Below are 23247 nucleotides of genomic sequence, written 5' to 3' on the forward strand. Positions count from 1 at the left end.
TGCCAGTCTAGTACCCGCACTCTTTTACTATGAAGCCACTGTCTTGCTGAAATAAGCAGGGGCGTCCATGGTAACGTTGCTTGGATGGCAACATATGTTGCTCCAAAACCTGTATGTACCTTTCAGAATTAATGGTGCCTTCACAGATGTGTAAGTTACCCATGTCTTGGGCACTAATACACCCCCATACTATCACAGATGCTGACTTTTCAACTTTGCGCCTATAACAATCCAGATAGTTCTTTTCCTCTTTGGTCCGGAGGACACGATGTCCACAGTTTCCAAAAACAATTTGAAATGTGGACTCGTCAGACCACAGAACACTTTTCCACTTTGTATCAGTCCATCTTAGATGAGCTCAGGCCCAGCGAAGCCGACGGCGTTTCTGGGTGTTGTTGATAAACGGTTTTCGCCTTGCATAGGAGCGTTTTAACTTGCACTTACAGATGTAGCGACCAACTGTAGTTACTGACAGTGGGTTTCTGAAGTGTTCCTGAGCCCATGTGGTGATATCCTTTACACACTGATGTCGCTTGTTGATGCAGTACAGCCTGAGGGATCGAAGGTCACCGGCTTAGCTGCTTACGTGCAGTGATTTCTCCAGATTCTCTGAACCCTTTGATGATATTACGGACCGTAGATGGTGAAATCCCTAAATTCCTTGCAATAGCTGGTTGAGAAAGGTTTTTCTTAAACTGTTCAACAATTTGCTCACGCATTTGTTGACAAAGTGGTGACCCTCGCCCCATCCTTGTTTGTGAATGACTGAGCATTTCATGGAATCTACTTTTGTACCCAATCATGGCACCCACCTGGTCCCAATTTGCCTGTTCACCTGTGGGATGTTCCAAATAAGTGTTTGATGAGCATTCCTCAACTTTATCAGTATTTATTGCCACCTTTCCCAACTTCTTTGTCACGTGTTGCTGGCATCAAATTCTAAAGTTAATGATTATTTGCAAAAAAAAAAAAATGTTTATGAGTTTGAACATCAAATATGTTGTCTTTGTAGCATATTCAATTGAATATGGGTTGAAAATGATTTGCAAATCATTGTTTTCCGTTTATATTTACATCCAACACAATTTCCCAACTCATATGGAAACGGGGTCTGTAGTCTGCTGACGTATGCAGTAACATATTGTGTCATTTATCATTCTATTTTTTGGTCAAAATTATAAAGGACAAGCTGTAAAAAATTGATTATTAATCTACTTGTTCATTTACTGTTAATATCTGGTTGTTTTCCGTTTCAACATGTTCTATCTACACTTCTGTTAAAATGGAATAATCACTTATTCTTCTGTTGTTTGGATACTTTACATTAGTTTTGGATGATACCACAAATTTAGGTATCGATCCGATACCAAGTAGTTACAGGATCATACATTGGTCATAATTTAGGTCCTCATGTGTCCAGGGACGTATTTCCTGAGTTTATAAACATAATTAGATTTTTTTTAAGTAATAATAAGATTTTGTGACGATAAAAAATATTGATGTAATCATAATAGTATCGACTAGATACGCTATTGTACTTAGTATCATTACGGTGGATGTCAGGTGTGGATCCATCCATGGCATTTGTTTACATTTTGATGCCGGTAAGTGTGTAGTGAAGCATGTTTAGCTATTCCTCGTCCTGCAGTGATAATGATACTTGTAAGAAACTTACTTTATTTGTCACCATGGAGGCGATGAGTAGTGATTTAGAAGTAGCTAAAACACTGCCGACTGCGGATGGACATTTTCCGCATTTCAGTGTTATAACTTCACCTTTATCGTTAGTTTTTAAGCCGAAATGCGTCCATTCTCCCTTTTCTGTCTACACACTGTGTCTGCTTGTAAGTACTCTGTGATTGTGCGCTGCCGAACATGCTCCTCTGTTCGTAAAACCAGCAATTGTCATGACGTGATGGCGAATCGGTACTTTTCAAACTAAATATAGTACCGTTTTTGAGTCATTAGTACCGCGGTACTATACTACCGTATTTTTCGGAGTATAAGTCACACCTGCCGAAAATGCATAATAAAAAAGGAAAAAAACATATATAAGGCACACTGGAGCCCGGCCAAACTACGAAAAAAAACTGCGACTTATAGTCCGAAAAATACGGTAGTACCGGTATACCGTACAACCCTACTGTACACATAATAAAGTTTTAATGTTGACCACAGTTTGACACTGGAACAGACATTTCTATTCCAATTATTTTCTATGGGAATCTTTTTTAGTTGTCTCAATTCATGAGTGTCCTGAAATGGAAAAGTAAACTGCACAATTGAAGGCGCTGAAGTACTAAAGTAAAGAAAATGAAAGTAAACTACACAATTGAAGGTGTTGAAGTACTCGTGGTTCCTCTTAACCCTTCAGGTTGGAGTTGACGTGAGCAACAGGGTGCAGGGTCGGGTCCTTGAGCTGATTAAAACTAGACTAAGCCTCGGAAGGCCCCTGGGAACCTCCAACTTTACCACGAGGCGGCAGAAGGAAAATGCAAAGAAGACATGGGAAACATAATTGAGAGTGTTCCAGGCTGAAATTAAAGGGACGTGCTGAGTTCCATCTTGGAACAAAACCTGTTTGACTGTCATTCTTCTCAGTCCAAGGAGAAAATCTGAGCCCTGCTCTCCATTAATCTGTGCTGCTGCTAATCTGGCAGGAATGTGTGTCAAAAAAAGTGCCTTGCAGCCAACATACTAACAGGCAGGTAGGTACTCCACGCACATAAATCATGCAAAAATATCCCCTTCTCTCCACTGTGGTTAATGAAGTTGCACTCACTGACATACTTATGTGTTTAGATTGTTGGATCACCCTGCGGCTAAGTAACCACATTATTAGAGACAGTAAAATGCACTTCCACAATGAAACATGTTTGTAATACGATAGTGAGTTATTCAAAATAAAGTACTTTTTAGCTTTAAAAACATGTAAATTTGCACGACAAATGCATTTAGTTTTGACAAATCCAAATGAGATCATCTTTCATCTAATTAGACCAGACAAGTGTAAGGAGATTAATGTGTGTCTTTATTATAAAAGCTTTTTTTGGACACTGAATTTATGCAACAGAATTTTTGCGTGAGAATTGTGTGAACTGATTTTATTTATATATATATATATATATATATATATATATATATATATATATATATATATATATATATATATATATATATATATATATATAAGGGCTGCAACAACTAATCGATTAAATCGATTAAAATCGATTATAAAAATAGTTGGCAATTAATTTAGTCATCGATTTTTTATTTTTTTATTTTTTTTTAAACCTTTATTTATAAACTGCAACATGTACAAACAGCTGAGAAACAATAATCAAAATAAGTGTGGTATGCTGGGTTTTTTTTCAATAAAATACTGGAAAGTATAGAAATGTAGTTTGTCTCTTTTATCCGATTATTAATCAATTACCGTATTTTTCGGAGTATAAGTCGCACCTGCCGAAAATGCATAATAAAGAAGGAAAAAAACATTATGCAACTTTCATAAACTATGAAAAAAACTGCGACTTATAGTCCGAAAAATACGGTAATCGAAGTAATAATCGACAGATTAATCGATTATCAAATTAATTGTTAGTTGCAGCCCTAAAAAAAAAAAATATATATATATATATATACATATATATATATCAAATTATGCTGACAATTTCATTTAATAAAAATTCTGTGTAAATAAATCAGTGTATAAAATGTCAGTGTATAAAAAAAATCAGTGTAAAAAAAATCCATTGTATAAAAATTTAGAGTAGTGTATAAAAAAAACATGTTAAAAAAGTCAGTGTAAAAAATAGTGCATACAAATTTAGTGTATAAAAATACTAGTGTAAAAAAAATCAGTGTATTAAAATTCAGTGTATAAAAAAATCTGTGTATAAAAATTCTGTGTTATAAAAATTCAGTGTAAAAATCAGATTATAAAAATTTAGTGTAGAAAAAAACATGTCAAAAAAGTCGGTGTAAAACATAGTGCATAAAAATTCAGTGTGTAAAAATATTATTGTAAAAAAATCATCCATCCATCCATCTATCCATTTTCTACCGTTTGTCCCTTTTGGGGTGGCGGGGGGTGCTGGAGCCTATCTCAGCTGCATTCGGGCAGAAGGCGAGGTACACCCTGGACAAGTCGCCACCTTATCACAGGGCCAACACAGACAACATTCACACTCACATTCACACACTAGGGACCATTTAGTGTTGCCAATCATCCTATCCCCAGGTGCATGTTTAAAAAAATCAGTGTATTAAAATTCAGTGCATAAAAAACAGTGTTGAGAAGTCAGTGTAAAAAATGTAGTGCATAAAAAAAATTCAGTGAAAAAAATTCAGTGTCTAAAAAATCTGTGTATAAAAATTCAGTGTAAAAAGATCAATTTTATAAAAATTCAGAGTGTAAAAAACATGTGTTAAAAAAGTCATTGTAAAAAATATTGTGCATAAAAATTCAGTGTATAAAAAAATTAGTGTACAACAATTCAGTGTAAAAATGTCACTGTATAAAAATTCAGTGTATAAAAAAAATCAATGTTAAAACAAATCAGTGTAAAAAAAATTCATTGTATGAAATTCAGTGTGTAAAAATCTGTGTATAAAACTTTAGTCTATAAAAAACGTGTTCACAAAGTCAGTGTGAAAATAGTGTATTAAAATTCAGTGTAGAAAAAACAGTGTTGAGAAGTCAGTGTAAAAAAATGTAGTGCATAAAAATTCAGTGTACAAAAAATCTGTGTATAAAAATTCAGTGTAAAAAAATCCATTGTACAAAAATTCAGTGTGTAAAAATGTGTGTATAAAAATTGAATGTATAAGAAAACGTGTTAAAAAAGTCAGTGTAAAAAAATAGTGCATAAAAATTCAGTGTAAAAAAATGTGTATAAAAATTTAGTGTATAAAAAAACGTGTTTAAAAAGGCAGTGTAAAAAAATAGTGCATAAAAAATCAGTGTATAAAAATATTTGTTAAAAAATTCAGTGTATTAAAATTCAGTGTATAAAAAACAGTGTTGAAAAGTCAATGTAAAAAAATGTGCATAAAAATTCAGTGTATAAAAAAATCTGTGTATAAAAATTGTGTGTAAAAAAAATTCAGTGTATAAATATTCAGGTTACAAAAAAATCAATGTTAAAATAAATCAGTGTAAAAAAATCCACTGTATAAAAATTTGATATGTAAAAAACATGTTAAAAACATGTAAAAAATTGTGCATAAAAATTCAGTGTATAAAAATATTAGTGTAAAAAAAATCTGTGTTTTAAAATTCAGTATATAAAAACAGTGTTGAAAAGTCATTGTAAAAAAAAATGTGTGCATAAAAATTCAGTGTATAAAAAAATCTGTGTAAAAAAATTCAGAGTATAAAAAAAAATCAATGTTAAAAAATCAGTGTAAAAAAATCAATTGTATAAAAATTCAGCGAGTAAAAATCTGTGTATAAAAATTTTGTGTATAAAAAACAAAGTTTGTTTAAAAAATAGTGCATAAATATTCATCCATCCATCCATTTTGCACTGCTTGTCCCTTTTGGGGTCGCAGTGTATAAAAATATTGGTGTAAAAAAGAAAATCAGTGTAATAAAATTCAGTGTTGAAAAGTCAGAGTTAAAAAAAATTAGTGCATACAAATTTAGGGTATAAAAAAATCTGTGTATAAAAATTCAGTGTAAAAAAATTCAGTGCAGAAACATTTGTTGCTTCAAAACTCAAGACCCACTTCAATTTAAGACGAAAGCACCTCATTGGCTTGATTGATCTGAAGTGAGTCTCGAGTTTGTCAGCACTGAATTTTTATACAAACATTTTTTTTTACACTGAATTTATACACAATGAATGTTGCAAAACTGTATTTTAACAACTGATTTTTATTTTTTATTTTTTTTTGCTCGTAAATGTTTTGTTCAATTTAATTGTCAGCATCTTTTTATGTAAAACATTTGAGTCACAAAATTCAAATCAGTGACATAAATTAAGTGTAAAAAAAAAAAAAAGCATTTATAATAAATACACTAATTAACCTCCATACAGGTGTTCCTAATAATATGGCGGACACGTTTGTTTTATTTTCCAATAAAGAAAACCAACATCCATTTTTCTACCGCTTGTCCCTTTCGGAGTCGCGGGGAGAAAACCAACAATTGTTGTATTTTTATTTATTTATTTCATATTTCAACTTTTTAGTCTAATGTCAATGTTCCAGGCTAACGTCCAGTAAATTAGCTTAGAATGAGAGCACCGTAAGGAAAGATGAAACCGCATAAAGCTGTGAAAAACGTTTAAAAAACGAAGTTTATTGTTGTTTAAAGTAAAGCAGAGCTATGTTAAGGGACGCATCAATGTTCGGCGTATAGCAGAAGAAGACACGCTAAAGTTAAATGTCATTATTCATAGTCATAACTCCTAAGTATGGAACTTTGAAACGCCTACAATTTGGCGGAGGTCTTGAATGAAGAGTTAGCGAATTGAAAGAAAGGAGGGGGGGAAAAAAACAACTTACCGGTTAGTTGCCTTCCTCCTCGGTTCACGCACACGCGTCCACGTTGGGCACTCGGGGGCCGAGCCTCGGCGTCGCTGGACAGCTCAGGTCGGCGGAGGGTCAGCACTTGACTGTGGCCGGCTAGCGGTGTGCGGTCCCCGGGGAGAAGAGGGCGCAGGTAGGCCCCCCTGTGGAAGTGCCAGACCCCGCCCAGTGGCACCAGGCCACGCCCACTGCTCCAGGTAAAGATTACTCACATATTCCTGCGCAGATAAGCCTTTTATCTCTCTTGGTTAAACATTTGGAAACAATAAACATTCATGCGACACTCGAAGGCTTTCTCTATTAAGCAGGAATACAGAATATGGACAATGCTGTAGAAATAATCAATAAATCAATCAAAGCTTATTTATATAGCCCGAAATCACGAGTGTCTCAAAGGGCTGCACAAGCCACAACGGCATCCTCGGCTCAGATCCCACATCAGGGCAAGGAAAAACTCAACCCAATGGGATACAATGAGAAACCTTGGAGGGGACTGCAGATGTGGATACAGGTTGCCTAAAATGAAAACTTCCAAGAAACATATCCCTAGCCCCTTCCTGCTCAGTCACAGATAAAAGAACAAGGCAAATGTACCTTAATGGTGCTGGTCTTGTAAGACATTTGCACTCCTTAGCAAATTTTAATTGTGTTACATTTGTTATTTTGCACCAGAAAGAAAAAAATTATAGAAAAATGTTTTCCTCGTGATATACATTTTAGTACAAATCATGCTGAAATAAGCAGGGGCGTCCATGATAACCTTGCTTGGATGGCAACATATGTTGCTCCAAAACCCGTATGTAATGGTGCCTTTACAGATGTGTAAGTTACCCATGCCTCGGGCACTAATACACCCCCATACCATCACAGATGCTGGCTTTTCAACTTTGCGCCTATAACAATCCGGATGGTTCTTTTCCTCTTTGGTCCGGAGGACACGACGTCCACAGTTTCCAAAAACAATTGGAAATGTGGACTCGTCAGACCACAGAACACTTTTCCACTTTGCATCAGTCCATCTTAGATGAGCTCGGGCTTGGCGTTTCTGGGTGTTGTTAATAAATGGCTTTTCGTTTTGCATAGTAGAGTTTTAACTTGCACTTACAGATGTACCGACCAACTGTAGTTACCGACAGTGGTTCTCTGAAGTGTTCCTGAACCCATGTGGTGATATCCTTTACACACGGATGTCGCTTTTTGATGCCGTACCGCCTGAGGGATCAAACGTCCGTAGTATCATCTCTTACGTGCAGTGGTTTCCCCAGATTCTCTGAACCTTTTGATGATATTACGAACCGTAGATGGTGAAATCCCTAAATTCCTTGCAATAGCTCGTTGAGAAATATTGTTCTTAAACTGTTCAACAATTTGCTCACGCATTTGTTGACAAAGTGGTGACCCTTGCCCCATTTTTGTTTGTGAATGACTGAGCATTTCATGGAAGCTGCTTCAGACCCAATCATGGCACCCACCTGCTCCCAATTAGCCTGTTCACCTGTGGGATGTTCCAAATAAGTGTTTGATGCGCATCCCTCAACTTTCTGTCTTTTTTGCCACTTGTGCCAGCTTTTTTGAAACCTGTTGCAGGCATCAAATTCCAAATGAGCTAATATTTGCAGTCTATTCAATTGAATATAAGTTGAAAAGGATTTGCAAATCATTGTATTCTGTTTTTATTTACCATTTACACAACGTGACAACTTCACTGCTTTTGGGTTTCGTAAATTAAAGTTTGATTATTTATTATAATATAAAAATGGTTGAAAATTCATTTGGGCCTTCAAATAAAATTCTTCTTATAGGAGTTGGTTCCAGGGGACAAAATTCCCCTCTGCTGATTTTAGGACTGTTATACTGTTAGTCAAAGATCCTCTATATAACAAGATGTGATGAGTGGTCAAGGTGTTGAACACAAACCACCACTAGAGGTCAGTAGAATCAACGATAACATTTATGAGCAGTCAGGTTATTCAGACTAATAAAACTTACTATTAAATAAATACCAAAAGGAAAAACTCATAGACGCAGTCAGGGGCGCCGCTAGGGATTTTGGGCCCCATGAAAATAATCTTTACAGGGCCCCCAACACAGTGTCATTATTTTTTCTGTATTATAATTTCATCATCATTAGGGGCCTCTCTGGGCCCCCCTCCATCATGGGCCCCTAGAATCCGTCTCCTTTACCCCCCCTTTTCGGCGCCCCTGGACGCAGTGCTTGAACATGCTCTCCTGTCGTTAAAGTTCCCTGTTTGCAAACACTTGGCCTTCCTGGTGAAATACAAACATGTATCAATTGTTGAGCTAGTACAGGGGTCGGCAACCCAAAATGTTGAAAGAGCTACATTGGACCACAAATACAAAAAAGTAATCGATCTGGAGCCGCAAAAAATTTAAAGCCTTATATAAGTAACTTTTGGGAACTGAAGAGACACATTTTTTAAGCTTCTCAGGTGGAATTCTTTCCCATTCTTGCTTGATGTACAGCTTAAGTTGTTCAACAGTCCGGGGGTCTCCGTTGTGCTATTTTAGGCTTCATAATGCGCCACACATTTTCAATGGGAGACAGGTCTGGACTACAGGCAGGCCAGTCTAGTACCCGCACTCTTTTACTATGAAGCCACGTTGATGTAACACGTGGCTTGGCATTGTCTTGCTGAAATAAGCAGGGGCGTCCATGGTAACGTTGCTTGGATGGCAACATATGTTGCTCCAAAACCTGTATGTACCTTTCAGCATTAATGGCGCCTTCACAGATGTGTAAGTTACCCATGTCTTGGGCACTAATACACCCCCACACCATCACAGATGCTGGCTTTTACACTTTGCGCCTTTGACAATCCGGATGGTTCGGAGGACACGACGTCCACAGTTTCCAAAAACAATTTAAAATGTGGACTCGTCAGACCACAGAACACTTTTCCACTTTGTATCAGTCCATCTTAGATGAGTTCAGGCACAGCAAAGCCGACGGCATTTCTGGGTGTTGTTGATAAACTGTTTTCGCCTTTCATAGGAGAGTTTTAACTTGCACTTACAGATGTAGCGACCAACTGTAGTTACTGACAGTGGGTTTCTGAAGTGTTCCTGAGCCCATGTGGTGATATCCTTTACAGACGGATGTCGCTTGTTGATGCAGAACAGCCTGAGGGATCGAAGGTCACAGGCTTAGCTGCTTACGTGCAGTGATTTCTCCAGATTCTCTGAACCCTTTGATGATATTACGGACCGTAGATGGTGAAATCCCTAAATTCCTTGCAATAACTGGTTGAGAAAGGTTTTTCTTAAACTGTTCAACAATTTGCTCACGCATTTGTTGACAAAGTGGTGACCCTCGCCCCGTCCTTGTTTGTGAATGACTGAGCATTTCATGGAATCTACTTTTATACCCAATCATGGCACCCACCTGTTCCTAATTTGCCTGTTCACCTGTGGGATGTTCCAAATAAGTGTTTGATGAGCATTCCTCAACTTTATCAGTATTTATTGCCACCTTTCCCAACTTCTTTGTCACGTGTTGATGGCATCAAATTTTAAAGTTAATGATTATTTGCAACAAAAAAAAATGTTTATCAGTTTGAACATCAAATATGTTGTCTTTGTAGCATATTCAACTGAAAAGGGGTTGAAAATGATTTGCAAATCATTGTATTCCGTTTATATTTACATCTAACGCAATTTCCCAACTCATATGGAAACAGGGTTTGTAATATAAAGTAGTGTAGAGTTCTTACTTACATCTGTCATTAGACTCGCTGTAGCTTTATTCTACTATTTTGCCACCACACAGTGGAATGCACTCCCAACGAACCTTAAAATTCGAACTTCCCTACTAAATTTTAAAACTGCCATAAAATCATGGCTCAGCTGAACCTCTGCCTGATCTGAGCCAAAATTGATCCCCAGCAACTCTTTGAAGCATCAAACAGGTTTATATGTGGTTATAGTTTATATATATTTAGATGTGGTTATAGTATATATATATATATATATATATATATATATATATATATATATATATATATATATATATATATATATATATATTCATATGTGGTTATAGTGTATATATATTTATATGTAGTTATAGTGTATATATATATATATATATATATATATATATATATATATATATATATATATATATATATATTTATATTTATATGTGGTTATAGTGTATATATATGTTTATATGTGGTTATAGTGTATATATATTTATATGTGGTTATTGTCAAGAAGGGGAGTTTATCGCAGCTTACTGCGAGGATTGTTTTCCCGGAATGCAAACGGACTCCTCTGGACAAGGCGTGCAGGTAAAAACATGATTTAATCTTGACTATAAAAGGGATACAAACAAAAAGCGCTCAAGGCAAAGGCACAACTTAATGAAGAAAACAAAAAACTAACACTGAGTGTAAACTATGGACATGAATAAACAAAAAGCTTGGAAACGAGCAGCATGAACTGTGGTATCGCATGACATAAGCAAGACTTACTGTGGCAAGAAAAGAGCATGTACAGAGCATGAAAAGAGCATCAATGTCGCCAGGCCGATTAACTGGCAACGACAGGCTTAAATTGTAGTCTCTGATTAGAGCAGGTGCGTGAGTCGAACACATGAGACAGGTGAAACTAATCAGTCGTCATGGAAACTAAAACAAACAAGGGAGCGCAAACAGGAACTATGGAGTCTTAAACAGAAAATAACAAAAAACATGATCCAGACCACAGATCATGACAGTTCTAGTGTATATATATATATATTTATATATATATATATATATTTATATGTGGTTATTGTGTATATATATATATATTTATATGTGGTAATAGTGTATATATATTTAGATGTGGTTAAAGTGTATATATATTTATATGTGGTTATAGTGTATATATATTTATATGTGGTTATTGTCAAGACGGGGAGTTTTTCGTAGCTTACTGCTCGTATTGTTTTCCCGGGATGCAATCGGACTACTCTGGACAAGGCGTGCAGGTAAAAACATGATTTAATCTTGACTATAAAAGGGGTACAAACAAAAAGCGTGGTCAGTGTAATGCATCCAGCGGGGCATCACAACAAAATTAGGCATAATAATTAGAGATGTCCGATAATATCGGGCGATAAATGTTTAAAATGTAATATCGGAAAATATCGGTATCGGTTTTTTTTTATTATCGGTATCATTTTTTATTTTTTTATTTTATTTTTTTTTATTAAATCAACATAAAAAACACAAGATACACTTACAATTAGTGCACCAACCCAAAAAAACTCCCCCCCCATTTACACTCATTCACACAAAAGGGTTGTTTCTTTCTGTTATTAATATTCTGGTTCCTACATTATATATCAATATATATCAATACAGTCTGCAAGGGATACAGTCCGTAAGCACACATGATTGGTCCACTAATAGTACTAACCTTTAACAGTTAATTTTACTCATTTTCATTAATTAATAGCCTCTATGAAACTGTTTTTATATTGTTTTACTTTCTTTTTTATTCAAGAAAATGTTTTTAATTTATTCATCTTATTTTATTTTATGAATTAAAAAAAAAAAAGGATCTTATCTTCACCATACCTGCTTGTCCAAATTAGGCATAATAATGTGTTAATTCCACGACTGTGTATATCAGTATCTGTTGATATCGGTATCGGTAATTAAAGAGTTGGACAATATCGGAATATCGGATATCCGCAAAAAGCTATTGTCGGACATCCCTAATAATAATGTGTTAATTCCACGACTGTATATATCGGTATCGGTTGATATCGGAATCGGTAATTAAGAGTTGGACAATATCGGAATATCGGCAAAAAAGCCATTATCGGACATCTCTAATCGCGGGCCAATAAAAATTGAGCTGCGGGCCGCACTTTGGACACCGTTGCCATGGATCTTCATTCATACCTGAAGCTCCCTCTAAAAAAATGTGTAGCAATCAGCGGTGTACTTTCTACGTCATCTTGTTAACTAATCTAACGGGGAAAAAAGTTGTCATTACTGTGTGATTGGTCATGCAATGAAATGTGATAAATGAGACCGTGCGTCTTATCTATTTGCCAGCAGGTGTATCCACCAGTTGGCCTGCACGGTCCAGTCCAGCTGCTCACACTTGCTAATCTGCTGGAGGAAATGTTCCTGGGCCTCCGCCTCGCTCCTGTCCTCCTGCAGCGCCTCCCGCAGGTACTGCATGTCCTCTGCGGCGCTCAGCTCAGGCATGCCAGTGAGCAGCATGAGGGAGAAGAGCGTCACCAGCAGGCCAGAGTGAGAACGCAGCGCCAGGTAGGCCCGCACACACGTGTCCTGGTGGACCGGAAATATACACATTACTTCGTACCTCATGTACACCCTCAAATATACTACTTCATATCAGGGCAAAATACGGTCCGCAGGCCCATTAAGATTTTCAATTCTAAAGTTTTGCATGAATGAGGAGCTGGTCTGAGAAGTAGAAGAGGAGTGATGTTCCTATGTTGTTAATATTCAGTGTTTTATCGGTCATAGTTAATATTGTAAATCCCATCCATCCATCCATCTTCTTCCGCTTATCCGAGGTCGGGTCGCGGGGGCAGCAGCCTAAGCAGGGGAGCCCGGACTTCCCTCTCCCCAGCCACTTCGTCCAGCTCCTCCCGGGGGATTCCGAGGCATTTCCAGGCCAGCCCAACGTGTCCTGGGTCTTCCCCGAGGCCTCCTACCGGTCGGACGTGCCCTAAACACCTCCCTAGGGAGGCGTTCGGGTGGCATCCTGACCAGATGCCTGAACCACCTCATCTGGCTCCTGTCCATGTGGAGGAGCAGCGGTTTTACTTTGAGCTCCCCCCGGATGACAGAGCTTCTCACCCTATCTCTAAGGGAGAGCCCCGCCACCCGGCGGAGGAAACTCATTTCGGCCGCTTGTACCCGTGATCTTGTCCTTTCGGTCATGACCCAAAGCTCATGACCATAGGTGAGGATGGGAACGTAGATCGACCGGTAAATCGAGAGCTTTGCCTTCCGGCTCAGCTCCTTCTTCACCACAACGGATTGATACAGCGTCCGCATTACTGAAGACGCCGCACCGATCCACCTGTCGATCTCACGATCCACTCTTCCCTCACTCGTGAACAAGACTCCGAAGTACTTGAACTCCTCCACTTGGGGCAAGATCTCCTCCGCAACCCGGAGATGGCACTCCACCCTTTTCCGGGCGAGAACCGTGGACTCGGACTTGGAGGTGCTGATTCCCATCCCAGTCGCTTCACACTCGGCTGCGAACCGATCCAGTGAGAGCTGAAGATCCTGGCCAGATGAAGCCATTCGGACCACATCATCTGCAAATAGCAAAGACCTAATCCTGCAGCCACCAAACCAGATCCCCTCAACGCCTTGACTGCGCCTACAAATTCTGTCCATAAAAGTTATGAACAGAATCGGTGACAAAGGGCAGCCTTGGCGGAGTCCAACCCGCACTGGAAACGTGTCCGACTTACTGCCGGCAATGCGGACCAAGCTCTGGCACTGATCATACAGGGAGCGGACCGCCACAATAAGACAGTCCGTTACCCCATACTCTCTGAGCACTCCCCACAGGACTTCCCGAGGGACACGGTCGAATGCCTTCTCCAAGTCCACAAAACACATGTAGACTGGTTGGGCAAACTCCCATGCACCCTCAAGGACCCTGCCGAGAGTATAGAGCTGGTCCACAGTTCCACGACCAGGACGAAAACCACACTGTTCCTCCTGAATCCGAGGTTCGACTATCCGGCGTAGCCTCCTCTCCAGTACACCTGAATAGACCTTACCGGGAAGGCTGAGGATTGTAAATCCCATTTTCTTTATTTTAGCCTCTTAAGGCCCATGCTGTTTGTTTACATGCTTTTTTTATTTCTCTTTACTATTTGGGCTTATTGGACCCTAATTAGAATAAAAAAGTAAGAATCATCTTTTTATATGATGCACTTAGTCCATAAGTAACAAACGTGTACTTCATGTTTAGTGACATGCTAATTCTTATTTTTACACCTTTTTTGTTCCAAATTCCATTGTACGTTATACTCTTCTGACACCACTAGATGGCAGTATAAGTGTCCACATAAGGGCCATAAAGGCCTACTGAAACCCACTACTACGACCACGCAGTCTGATAGTTTATATATCAATGATGAAATCTTAACATTGCAACACATGCCAATACGGCCGGGTTAGCTTACTAAAGTGCAATTTTAAATTTTGCGCGAAATAACCTGCTGAAAACGTCTCGGTAGGATGACGGATTGTAGAGGACATTTTGGGACAGCATGGTGGCCAGCTATTAAGTCGTCTGTTTTCATCGCAAAATTCCACAGTATTCTGGACATCTGTGTTGGTGAATCTTTTGCAATTTGTTCAATGAACAATGGAGACAGCAAAGAAGAAAGCTGTAGGTGGGAAGCGGTGTATTGCGGCAGGTGTTGTGCCGGATAACGCACCCCCGCCGTAGAATGCACCCCTTGACTGTTGTGCCGGATAACACAGCCGATGTTATATTATTCTTTTATTTTTCCATATTTATCATATTGTGTTGAAGTTTGGGGAAATGTTTATAAAACAAACATGGACCCAATAATTAAACTTCAAAAAAGGGTAATTAGAATAATACACAAAGTGTGCTACTATGAACATACCAATCTATTATTTATAAGTTCTAATGTGTTAAAATGTTCAGATATTGTGTTTTTAAAAGCAATGGAAATGATGTTTGGAGTAAAGAACAACAGCCTTGCAGCTTGTATTCTTAGCTTATTTAAATTAAGAGGAGAAAACTATAATTTACGGGGGGTATTGATTTTTGAAATAGGTAAAGTAAGAAGAAATATAAAATACAAATGTAATTCAGTTTTAGGAGTTAAATGGTAGAAGAAGCTCAGTGAGGAGTTGAAGATATGTACTTCTTTGTTAAGGTTTAAGAAAACATTGAAAGGTGAAATAATTGAAAATGATCAAATATAGCAATAATTATTTTCATCCAATTGATGTTTTTAACGCTGATGTTCCAGGCAATCTAATTTTCAGTGAATGTATAGGATAGGCAAATATAAGCTTTGGCTTCAGCCTATTCCTCATTCTTTTTCTTTTCTTTTTGTGTTAAATATGTCTAATCCGTACTGTTAAACTGATCACACAAAATGGTTGATGGTTGATTATGTGACCGAAATAAACTTATTTCATTCATTTTTGAGCGCCGTGTGTAATGTTCTATATTTTCAATGAAACATATCAAATGTTGGTGTTGTTTACTTGAGTCATATTGCCATCATAGTGCAGTCTACACGTATCTCTTATGTTTGACTGCCATCTACTGGCCTACTTGCCAAACCTCCCGATTTTCCCGGGTGACTCCCGAATTTCAGTGCCCCTCCCGAAAACCTCCCGGGGCAACCATTCTCCCGAATTTCTCCCGATTTCCACCCGGACAACAATATTGGGGGCGTGTCTTAAAGGCACTGCCTTTAGCGTCCTCTACAATCTGTCATCACATCCGCTTTTCCTCCATACAAACAGCGTCACTTAATATATGCGGCTTTTACACACACATAAGTGAATGCAAGCATACTTCATCAACAGCCATACAGGTCACACTGAGGGTGGCCGTATAAACAACTTTAACACTGTTACAAATATGCGCCACACTGTGAACCCACACCAAACAAGAATGACAAACACATTTCGGGAGAACATCCGCACCGTAACACAACATAAATACAACAGAACAAATACCCAGAACCCCTTGCAGCACTAACTCTTCCGGGACACTACAATATACACCCCCCGCTACCACCAACCCCCACCCCCATCTCCTGAATTCAGAGGTCTCAAGGTTGGCAAGTACAAACCCCGTTTCCATATGAGTTGGAAAATTGTGTTAGATGTAAATATAAACGGAATACAATGATTTGCAAATCCTTTTCAACCCATATTCAATGGAATGCACGACAAAGACAAGATATTTGGTGTTCAAACTCATAAACTTTATTTTTTTTTGCAAATAATAATTAACTTAGAATTTCATGGCTGCAACACGTGACAAAGTAGTTGGGAAAGGGCATGTTCACCACTGTGTTACATGGCCTTTCCTTTTAACAACACTCAGTAAACGTTTGGGAACTGAGGAGACACATTTTTGAAGCTTCTCAGGTGGAATTCTTTCCCATTCTTGCTTGATGTACAGCTTAAGTTGTTCAACAGTCCGGGGGTCTCCGTTGTGCTATTTTAGGCTTCATAATGCGCCACACATTTTCAATGGGAGACACGTCTGGACTACAGGCAGGCCAGTCTAGTACCCGCACTCTTTTACTATGAAGCCACGTTGATGTAACACGTGGCTTGGCATTGTCTTGCTGAAATAAGCAGGGGTGTCCATGGTAGCGTTGCTTGGATGGCAACATATGTTGCTCCAAAACCTGTATGTACCTTTCAGCATTAATGGCGCCTTCACAGATGTGTAAGTTACCCATGTCTTGGGCACTAATACACCCCCATACCATCACAGATGTTGGCTTTTCAACTTTGCGCCTATAACAATCCGGATGGTTCTTTTCCTCTTTGGTCCGGAGGACACGACGTCCACAGTTTCCAAAAACACTTTGAAATGTGGACTCGTCAGACCACAGAACACTTTTCCACTTTGTATCAGTCCATCTTAGATGAGCACAGGCACAGCAAAGCCGACGGCATTTCTGGGTGTTGTTGATAAACTGTTTTCGCCTTGCATAGGAGAGTTTTAACTTGCACTTACAGATGTAGCGACCAACTGTAGTTACTGACAGTGGGTTTCTGAAGTGCTCCTGAGCCCATATGGTGATATCCTTTACACACGGATGTCGCTTGTTGATGCAGTACAGCCTGAGGGATGGAAGGTCACGGGCTTAGCTGCTTACGTGCAGTGATTTCTCCAGATTCTCTGAACCCTTTGATGATATTACGGACCGTAGATGGTGAAATCCCTAAATTCCTTGCAATAGCTGGTTGAGAAAGGTTTTTCTTAAACTGTTCAACAATTTGCTCACGCATTTGTTGACAAAGTGGTGACCCTCGCCCCATCCTTGTTTGTGAATGACTGAGCATTTCATGGAATCTACTTTTATACCCAATCATGGCACCCACCTGTTCCCAATTTGCCTGTTCACCTGTGGGATGTTCCAAATAAGTGTTTGGTGAGCATTCCTCAACTTTATCAGTATTTATTGCCACCTTTCCCAACTTCTTTGTCACGTGTTGCTGGCATCAAATTCTAAAGTTAATGATTATTTGCAAAAAAAAAAAAATGTTTATCAGTTTGAACATCAAATATGTTGTCTTTGTAGCATATTCAATTGAATATGGGTTGAAAATGATTTGCAAATCATTGTATTCCGTTTATATTTACATCTAACACAATTTCCCAACTCATATGGAAACGGGGTTTGCATGTCTACATGTACCAAATAAAATTGCTTCGAGGTCGGTGAGCACAACCAGAATTATTCCGTACATTAGGTTTTGACAAAAAGTCGGGAAAATACGGCATTTGTCGTGAATGTGAATAGGAAGCGTGTGTGTCCTTACCCTGAAGCACTGAAAGTAGAGGCTACTGCGACCTTTGACCCGGCCCATGACGTACAGGAAGTCGGGCGTGAGGACAAACGGGACACGCTCCCTGCTCACTCCCAGGAAGTGCTTCCTGTTACCTAGGATGTGGCCAAAGTCGATGTGGAACAAATTGCCTGAAGACATGACACAACGGACATCATTAGTTTTTGGTTTCATTTCCAGACGGCTGCAGGGTCGATACCTTGATCTGTTATCATGATGTTGTCATTGTGACGGTCCCCGATACCCAGCACATACGTGGCCACACAGTACCCGGCACAGGACTTGACAAAGCGCTCCACGGTCTTGAAGTGCTGTATTCAATCATGTCATATTGATACACACTTCAAACATCTACAGTAGACAAAGAATACAAGACAAGAATATGCTCATAAATCACAATTTCCTGGAGCGAACACTTGGATTTGAGCCACTCAAAGACCGCGTCGTCTCTGAAGAGTCCGATGGTTCCTCCGTGGCTCCTCTGGACGGCAGCGATGGTCACCGCGTCACGTACCACCTCGATCATACCTAAGGTACAGAAACGTCTATTTCAATACAGTGAAGAGGTACACAAGAGTTTATTGTTAGTGCGTTACTCCATGGACTGTTTAAAAGTACTTTTTGGAAACCCTCCTGCCGACTGTGTGTGTGTGTGTGTGTGTGTGTGTGTGTGTGTGTGTGTGTGTGTGTGTGTGTGTGTGTGTGTGTGCGTATAACAGAACTACAAACCCCGTTTCCATATGAGTTGAGAAATTGTGTTAGATGTAAATATAAACGGAATACAATGATTTGCAAATCCTTTTCAACCCATATTCAATTGAATATGCTACAAAGACAACATATTTGATGTTCAAACTGATAAACATTTTTTTTTTTTTGCAAATAATCATTAACTTTAGAATTTGATGCCAGCAACACGTGACAAAGAAGTTGGGAAAGGTGGCAATAAATACTGATAAAGTTGAGGAATGCTCATCAAACACTTATTTGGAACATCCCACAGGTGAACAGGCAAATTGGGAACAGGTGGGTGCCATGATTGGGTATAAAGGTAGATTCCATGAAATGCTCAGTCATTCACAAACAAGGATGGGGCGAGGGTCACCACTTTGTCAACAAATGCGTGAGCAAATTGTTGAACAGTTTAAGAAAAAAAGCTTTCTCTGTCATGTCTGTGTAATCATGTTTTTGTTTTAGTCATGTTTTGTTTTGTTTAGTTATTGGACTCTTTAGTTTCTGGCTTTTCACTCCCTTGTCTTGTTTCCATGGTTACCCATTAGTTTCACCTGTTCCACGTTTGGACTCATTGTGCACTCTTGCTTGTCACGATAGCAACCCATTAGTTTTCACCTGTCACGTCGCGCACCTGTTTCACGTTTTGAGTCACGCAAATGTTTTAGTTAATCATGTCTGTAGTATTTAAGTTCATTGTTTTCAGTTTGTCTTGCTGGCGACATCCCACATTTATGCTCTGCATATTCCTGACACTTGTTTTTCATGTCCATCTTTCATGCTGCTACTTTAGTCCATGCCAAGTAAGTTTTTGTTTATTAATGCTATAGTCTTTTGGTTTCATAGTTTGTTCTCCGCCACTGTGCGCGCTTTTCGTTTGTACTTTTTTTGATAGTAATAAAAATATGTACTTACATTCCCGTCTCGCCCGAGCCAACTTTCCGTTGCCTTCTGGAAAAACTAAACCCCAGGACCAAGTCATGACATTCTCAAACAGCTATTGCAAGGAATTTAGGGATTTCACCATCTACGGTCCGTAATATCATCAAAGGGTTCAGAGAATCTGGAGAAATCACTGCACGTAAGCAGCTAAGCCCGTGACCTTCGATCCCTCAGGCTGTACTGCATCAACAAGCGACATCAGTGTGTAAAGGATATCACCACATGGGCTCAGGAACACTTCAGAAACCCACTGTCAGTAACTACAGTTGCTCGCTACATCTGTAAGTGCAAGTTAAAACTCTCCTATGCAAGGCCAAAACCGTTTATCAACAACACCCAGAAACGCCGTCGGCTTCGCTGGGCCTGAGCTCATCTAAGATGGACTGATACAAAGTGGAAAAGTGTTCTGTGGTCTGACGAGTCCACATTTCAAATTGTTTTTGGAAACTGTGGACGTCGTGTCCTCCCTACCAAAGAGAAAAAGAACCATCCGGATTGTTATAGGCGCAAAGTGTAAAAGCCAGCATCTGTGATGGTATGGGGGTGTATTAGTGCCCAAGACATGGGTAACTTACACATCTGTGAAGGCGCCATTAATGCTGAAAGGTACATACAGGTTTTGGAGCAACATATGTTGCCATCCAAGCAACGTTACCATGGACGCCCCTGCTTATTTCAGCAAGACAATGCCAAGCCACGTGTTACATCAACGTGGCTTCCTAGTAAAAGAGTGCGGGTACTAGACTGGCCTGCCTGTAGTCCAGACCTGTCTCCCATTGAAAATGTGTGGCGCATTATGAAGCCTAAAATACCACAACGGAGACCCCGGACTGTTGAACAACTTAAGCTGTACATCAAGCAAGAATGGGAAAGAATTCCACCTGAGAAGCTTAAAAAATGTGTCTCGTCAGTTCACAAACGTTTACTGAGTGTCGTTAAAAGGAAAGGCCATGTAACACAGTGGTGAACATGCCCTTTCCCAACTACTTTTGCACGTGTTGCAGCCATGAAATTCTAAGTTAATTATTATTTGCAAAAAAAAAATAAAGTTTACGAGTTTGAACATCAAATATCTTGTCTTTGTAGTGCATTCAACTGAATATGGGTTGAAAAGGATTTGCAAATCATTGTATTCCGTTTATATTTACATCTAACACAATTTCCCAACTCATATGGAAACGGGGTTTGTCCCCTGTGATAACCTGTCCTTACCTATGTTGTGCCCCGTGGAAATGCAGCCATATGGAACCAGGTTAAGATGCAGTGACTGCTCCTGCCAGATGGAGTCCATCACCATCAATGTCTAAAAATAAAAAAAAAGGGAGGGTTTATTCTCTAAATTACGATGGGAAAATGTGAAAATAAACACCAAAGCAGTAGGCAACCCACAAATCACATTTGAGACACTTTTATAAAGTACCGGCATTACTTTTATTAAGACATGACCTGTAATGTGTCAGGTTCAAACACCAAACTATCTATTACTAGACAAGAAGAAGGAATCAAGCAGAGATATAGTTGAATTTTACTCATGAGGAGAGACGTATGAGGCTGTACACTCAGTTACAGCTCTAAGGTACAGTACCACATGCTCCTCTATTTATTTGGGAGGTCCCTAGTTAACATCACTGAGGCTGCAAGCAGCCCCCATTAGACACAATACACAATACATGATTATTCAGAATGGAAATGTGCTGACACTCGTGATTTCGCCCTGTCTTTGTCCTGTCCGTGCCGAGGTACTCGATGTCCGTCCTTGGCTGTCATCAGGCAGGGTCTGGAACCAAACTGCTGACAAGAGAAAACTTCGCAAAGCAAGACCACAAGTTGTGTCTTTGCGCAGATAGAAAAGTACAACTTCAGCACAATTGATAATAACTATAGCAACGGCCTTTAAGCATAAGAGTTGTGTGATAACTTATACATAATTATTCGAAGAATTGGCTCTTGTTGCATGGCCGTAAGACCATGCATGTGTTGCCACAGTTGTCACACACTTGATATTCATCACACTGTATCATGTTTAGTCTGGAAGCTTTGTGGCTGTCCAAGCTAAACATGTCAAACACAAACAAAACATCATGGTTCTTTTCCTCTTTGCTCCAGACGGGAACCGTTTTTAGGGGTGGGTGGAGGGAGGTCAGGAGGGGGGCAGAATCCTCCCCACTAAATTGTCCAAAAAATATTTATTTTTCCCCCACCTGGGGTTGTGTGGGCGGAAAAAAAGAAACATTTTGTGACAAAAAAAATTTGAAATGTGGACCCGTCAGACCACAGGACACTTTTCCACTTTGCATCAGTCCATCTTAGATGAGCTCGGGCCCAGCGAAGCCGGCGGCGTTTCTGGGTGTTGTTGATAAATGGCTTTCGCTTTGCATAGTAGAGTTTTAACTTGCACTTACAGATGTAGCGACCAACTGTGGTTACTGACAGTGGTTTTCTGAAGTGGTCCTGAGCCCATGTGGTGATATCCTTTACACACTGATGTCGCTTTTTGATGCAGTACAGCCTAAGGGATCGAAGGTCCGTAATATCATCGCTTACGTGCAGTGATTTCTGCAGATTCTCTGAACCTTTTGATGATATTACGGACCATAGATGGTGAAATCCCTAAATTCCTTGCAATAGCTGGTTGAGAAATGTTGTTCTTAAACAATTTGCTCAGGCATTTGTTGACAAAGTGGTGACCCTCGCCCCATCCTTGTTTGTGAATGACTGAGCATTTCATGGAAGCTGCTTTTATACCCAATCATGGCACCCACCTGTTCCCAATTAGCCTCTTCACCTGTGGGATGTTCCAAATAAGTGTTTGATGAGCATTCGTCATCTTTATCAGTCTTTTTTGTCACTTGTGCCAGCTTTTTTGAAACATGTTGCAGGCATCAAATTCCAAATGAGCTAATATTTGCAAAAAATAGCAACGTTTTAAGTATCTTGTCTTTGCAGTCTATTCAATTGAATATAGGTTTTGGGTTTTGTACAAATGAAATGTATGTTTATATGTATATATTATATACAAACATATAGACAGTATCTCACCTGGATAACAAGCATGTCCTGTCTGAGGTCATCCCCTTGTTTGAAAATGATTCCAACAGGTGGAGCAGAGGTCGGTGACGGCATGGCGGCGAACTCCAACCACAACGGTTTCTTCTTCGACGCCATCACCTTGCATTTATCCAGCTGGGCAATAAAGACACAAATATGCTCCCCTTATTACTGATATCATAACATTATTATTGTGTGCGTGCCCCAAAAAATTGACGTTTTCTGAGACATTTTTTAAATGATTGACATGAATGGACACATTTTCAAACTTCCACATTTCTCAACCAAAATTCCAAAAATTCCCCCTTTTCACTGTAATGATACCAAGTACAAACCCCGTTTCCATACGAGTTGGGAAATTGTGTTAGATGTAAATATAAACGGTATA

General features: G+C 39.2%; 2 protein-coding genes across 2 annotated transcripts in view; both read right to left on the minus strand.

Annotated features, from left to right (window-relative positions):
* Window positions 1–6675, minus strand: part of lamb2l (laminin, beta 2-like) — a 172685-nt gene extending 166010 nt beyond the window's left edge. Inside the window, exon 1 of the mRNA XM_061924725.2 lies at window positions 6514–6675. The gene's annotated coding sequence lies outside the window, so the exon portion shown is untranslated. The remainder of the gene's footprint in view (window positions 1–6513) is intronic.
* A 4681-nt stretch (window positions 6676–11356) lies between these two features.
* The window catches only part of LOC133572079 (phosphatidylinositol 4,5-bisphosphate 3-kinase catalytic subunit gamma isoform), a 33934-nt gene continuing 22043 nt past the window's right edge, over window positions 11357–23247 (minus strand). The window contains exons 7-12 of the mRNA XM_061924761.1: window positions 22851–22994; window positions 21024–21114; window positions 18535–18665; window positions 18337–18448; window positions 18111–18268; window positions 11357–12848 (exon numbers count right to left, since the gene is read on the minus strand). Of these exons, the coding sequence (XP_061780745.1) occupies window positions 12594–12848; window positions 18111–18268; window positions 18337–18448; window positions 18535–18665; window positions 21024–21114; window positions 22851–22994 (891 nt within the window). The 3' untranslated portion in view covers window positions 11357–12593. The remainder of the gene's footprint in view (window positions 12849–18110; window positions 18269–18336; window positions 18449–18534; window positions 18666–21023; window positions 21115–22850; window positions 22995–23247) is intronic.

The sequence above is a fragment of the Nerophis lumbriciformis genome, linkage group LG01, assembly GCF_033978685.3.
Source record: "Nerophis lumbriciformis linkage group LG01, RoL_Nlum_v2.1, whole genome shotgun sequence".
Taxonomy (NCBI): Eukaryota; Metazoa; Chordata; class Actinopteri; order Syngnathiformes; family Syngnathidae; genus Nerophis; species Nerophis lumbriciformis.